The sequence below is a fragment of the Sesamum indicum genome, unplaced genomic scaffold, assembly GCF_000512975.1.
Source record: "Sesamum indicum cultivar Zhongzhi No. 13 unplaced genomic scaffold, S_indicum_v1.0 scaffold00382, whole genome shotgun sequence".
NCBI classification, from domain to species: domain Eukaryota; kingdom Viridiplantae; phylum Streptophyta; class Magnoliopsida; order Lamiales; family Pedaliaceae; genus Sesamum; species Sesamum indicum.
Genome location: NW_011628274.1, coordinates 1 through 4,352, shown reverse-complemented (window position 1 = coordinate 4,352; position 4,352 = coordinate 1). Strand labels below are relative to the sequence as shown.

Genomic DNA, 4,352 nt, shown 5'->3' with positions numbered 1-4,352 from the left:
TGCATCTCTTATGATACCTACATGGTGTAGATTTTGACATCTTAATTATGATTAGTATTTGTATTATCTTTTGACGATAGCTTCGCAATAATTAATGATTCTTTTCCTATTTTGTAAATACAGTAATTTGGACAGAGCCTTGCTCACGATTTTTTTGAATTGTTATATAGTAAGTAGATAGGGTTAGGGGTGAAGTTTTTACTATGCATAGCTTGATTTGTTGCACATTATGTGTAAGTATGTATGTATAAATACTCCCCTAACATCCTATGTTTCTTCATTTTTCAAACAATTCTCTAGGTAATTTCTTTCAAAGCGATGAAACTTTTTCGTGATTCTCTCCAGAGCCCACAAATGTTGAAGTTTTTCTTGAAATAAATCCTTTTGAAGAAGAGAAATTAATCCAAGAATTGAAAAGGGCTTGTCTCTCTATGATAGATAGATATTATAAAATAGTAGATTGTATTTGGTATATGATTTGTTTGTTTTGTTTGAGATAATTCAAACACATAGCCTTTTCCTTTTTTTTTATTTGTGTGATCAAATTGACAGGTTTTAAAAAAAGTTAAAGTAATTACCAATTAGAATGTCGATCTCCTCCTGGAAGCCAGCACAATCCAAAATGATAAACTTTTCAGTTGGGGGCATGATGAACAAGCACCAAGGAAAGGATAAGGTGATGGTGGTATTGGGTGCCACTGGCACAGGCAAATCGCGCCTGGCGATAGACTTGGCCACCCATTTCGGAGCAGAGGTCATCAACTCGGACAAAAATCAGGTCTACAAGGGCCTAGATATAGTAACCAATAAGGTGAGCAATGAGGAATGCTGCAGCGTGCCACACCATTTGCTCGGAATCATTGACCCCGAGGTGGATTTCATTGTACATGATTTTGTGCATAATGTATTGCTGGCTGCTGATGCCATCGTACAAAAGAATCGGTTGTCAATCATTACTGGAGGGTCAAATTCCTTCATACAGGCACTTGTCAATGACGACATGAGTTTCCCTCCAAGTACGAGTGTTGCTTTCTCTGGATCGACGTGGCGATCCTGGTCTTTCATTCCTACGTGTCAAAAAGGATTGATCAGATTGTGGATAGCGGGTTGGTGGAGGAGGGTAAGGCTTTTATGACCCAAAAATTCGTGACTATGATTATGGGATTAGGCATGCCATTGGGGTCCCCGAGATGGATGATTCTACTGATATACTGAGTTAAAATTCATGGCAGTACATTTAGTGTGATAGCATTAATATTCAATGCTTTGATCAACGAAATACATATGTAATCCAATTTATACAAATTTAAACTCATGTCTGTTCGATTGGCATTATCAACAAGAAATATATATAATCCTATTTGCGTCTAGTTAAACTTGCCGATTCATTTAGTACGATCAACAAAAGATGTAATCCTTACTCAAACTAAATTAATACTCACTTCCATATGAGTATGATCAACGAAGGACGTAATCCGTACTCAAACTAAATTAATACATACTTTAATATTATGCTTCTACATATGTATGAACAAAATTTATTATCTCTATTTATACCAATTAAACTAGTGTTCGAGCAGTTAGTGTGATTATTAAAATGTTAAATCCTACTTATTTTTATAGGTATAAAAATACAGTTTCTGTCTTGTAATTTATGACGGGCTGTCATTTTTTGTCCTACAGAAGTTATGATAATTAGTTTTTACAAGACTAAAATTATAAAAATTATAGAATTAATAGAATTAAAATTACTAAAATAATTAGTGTTATCAATAAAATATAAGTAAAAATACTATGGGTGAGTAGGTGGATATATATGTACACATATATATCTGGAGTTCTTGAAGAAAGTTGAAAATTAAATCAAATTATTTGCGATTGCATTTGAGGTTGATGTATAAATTTGTAATACGGATATATTAGTATAATATGACTAACACAAATTGTGATTGCATGTTAATTTTTATGATATCTATAAAAGCGTATTAATCATCGTTATATTTTTGAATATGAACGAGGAATAAGATTTGTGATTAATTCTTGTAACATTTATCTAGGTTAATAAAACTCATATACGTATATTTATGGTGCTTCCATCAATGAAATATTTAGTCCTAGTTACCAAATTAAACATTATTTATAGAATTATTTTTAAATATAATCCTACTCATATCAATTTAAAGCTCATTTCAGTACAATTAATATGTCAAGAAAAGTTGCAAATTGTCTTAATTATAAATGTGAATATATTAATGATGTTTGTATCAATAAAGTATAATATAGTCTTGTGCGAACGTATTTATACCAAGTAAAAATTCATGTTCCGTGTATTTATTATGATCATCAAGTGAAAAATCGTGTACGTGCAATTATTGTGGTGTACCAAAGAAGTTATTATGTTGGTCCAGTCTAAAACCAATGTTCGTACAATTAGTTTACAAGCATAATGTGATGCTTTTACTAACAAAATATATATGTACCTTCTTGCATATGAACAATTAGTATGATCAACAAAATTATGTAGTTCTACTTATATACTGAGTTAAAATTCATGGCGGTAGAATTAGTATGAAAGCAAGAATATTCAATGCTTTTATCAACGAAATATATATGTAATCCCATTTATACTAATTAAAACTCATGCCCGTGCGATTAGCATGATCTACAATAAATATATTTAATCCTATTTGCAGCTAGTTAAAAGTTGCCGATACATTTAGTACGATCAACAAAAGATGTAATCCCTACTTGTTATAATTTGTAGCCTATTGACTTATTAAAAGGCCAACCTTGGCAGCCCAATTACCTGACCCACTTGGCGGCCCACAACCGACCCGGTAACCCGACCCATCCAATCTACCTACTTATATCACAACCCTAGCGCTAAATTTTAGTTTCCCTCTTATTTGTTTTTTCTGTGCTGTCTACTTCCTCTCCTCTCCGAATCCTCTCTGTGATTTTCTGCCTTCTGTTCTCCGAGAGCCATGGCCATTTTCATAAACAAATCTAATGGTTTAGGAAAGCCACCAAGGTTTTCCTTCTCTACCACTGTTTTCACCCCTTTAAATAGGGGATTCTCCCTTTCGGCTAAAACATGAATCAAGCTGTTTATCTCCTTCACTATTCGCCAAAGTTCTTTGTGAAATATGTTGTAGGGGTCTCTATGACCGTGTGATACTGAGATTTGAGTGATCCTAGTTGTGGTCGGGTTCTTGGTTTGTGGAGTTACCGTGAGTCGGTTCATTGTGGAAACAGTGCCTTGTGACCGTATTCCTTTATCGAGATATTGGATCTAGCTGCTTTAAGCATGTTAATCACTATACTGTTGATTTAATTATTTCATTATTTCTTTCATTTGTTATTATCATTTAAGTTGTATATTGGCCTGTAATAATCGATGGTGTTTCGTACTCCAATTTTTGTAATAGTTGGATAGGATTTTCTAGTGATTTCCGCTCTATACTACTCAAACTAAATTTATACTCACTTCCATATGAGTATGATACATGACGGAGGTAATCCATACTCAAAATAAATTTATACTTACTTCCATATGATGCTTCTACATATGTACGAACAAAATTTATTATCTCTACTTATACAAATTAAACTAGTGTTTGAACAGTTAATATAAATTACTAAAATTGTCAAAATTATAAATTTTGTTCATGCATATGTAGAAGCATCATATGGAAGTAAGTATTAATTTAGTTTGAGTACGGATTATATCCTTCGTTGATCATACTCATATGGAAGTGAGTATTAGATTCGTTTGAGTAGGAATTACATCTTTTGTTGATCGTACTAAATGTATCGGAAAGTTTTAACTAGTCGCAAATAGGATTATGTATATTTATTTTTGATGTGCATAGGCATAAAGTAAATCAAATTATTCATGATAGCATTTGAGATAGATGAATAAATGTATAATGTGAATATATTAATATAAGATGACTAACACAAATTGTGATCGCATGTTAACATTTATGATATCCATAAGAGCATATTAATCATTGCTATATTCCTGAATATTAACGAGGAATAAGTTGTGTGATTAATTCCTGTAACATATAATGAAGAATTCATGTAAAATAATTCAGGAAACTAAATTACTACTGCATACAATAGCGTTATTACAAAACTAAAACAAAATAAACTAAAATAAATGATGGATGCAATCAGTAACATCAACGGATGGATACTGCAACTTAATTACTTTCATATAAATCATGGACCACAAAATGTCCAAATACATGAATCAATTGCATATAGTAACAACTCCAAGAATAGTATAATTAACATTCAGAATTTGCTCCAATTAAATTTCAGTAAATCTAAATAAGAGATAAAAT

The 4,352-nt window shown here is 31.9% G+C and overlaps 1 protein-coding gene across 1 annotated transcript; it reads left to right on the top strand.

Moving 5' to 3' along the window:
- Window positions 1-586: 586 nt before the first annotated feature.
- On the top strand, window positions 587-1,220 carry LOC105180176 (adenylate isopentenyltransferase 5, chloroplastic-like). The gene is made up of 2 exons (XM_011103838.1): window positions 587-1,056; window positions 1,169-1,220. Exons 1-2 carry the CDS (start codon window positions 587-589, stop codon window positions 1,218-1,220), a joined length of 522 nt encoding a protein of 173 aa, XP_011102140.1.
- Window positions 1,221-4,352: the final 3,132 nt, after the last annotated feature.

Coding starts and splice junctions, on each gene's coding strand:
- LOC105180176 (XM_011103838.1), top strand. CDS start 587: ATGTCGATCTCCTCCTGGAAGCCAGCACAATCCAAAATGATAAACTTT. Junction 1,057..1,168: donor GGATCGACGTGGCGATCCTG/GTCTTTCATTCC, acceptor TTATGGGATTAG/GCATGCCATTGGGGTCCCCG.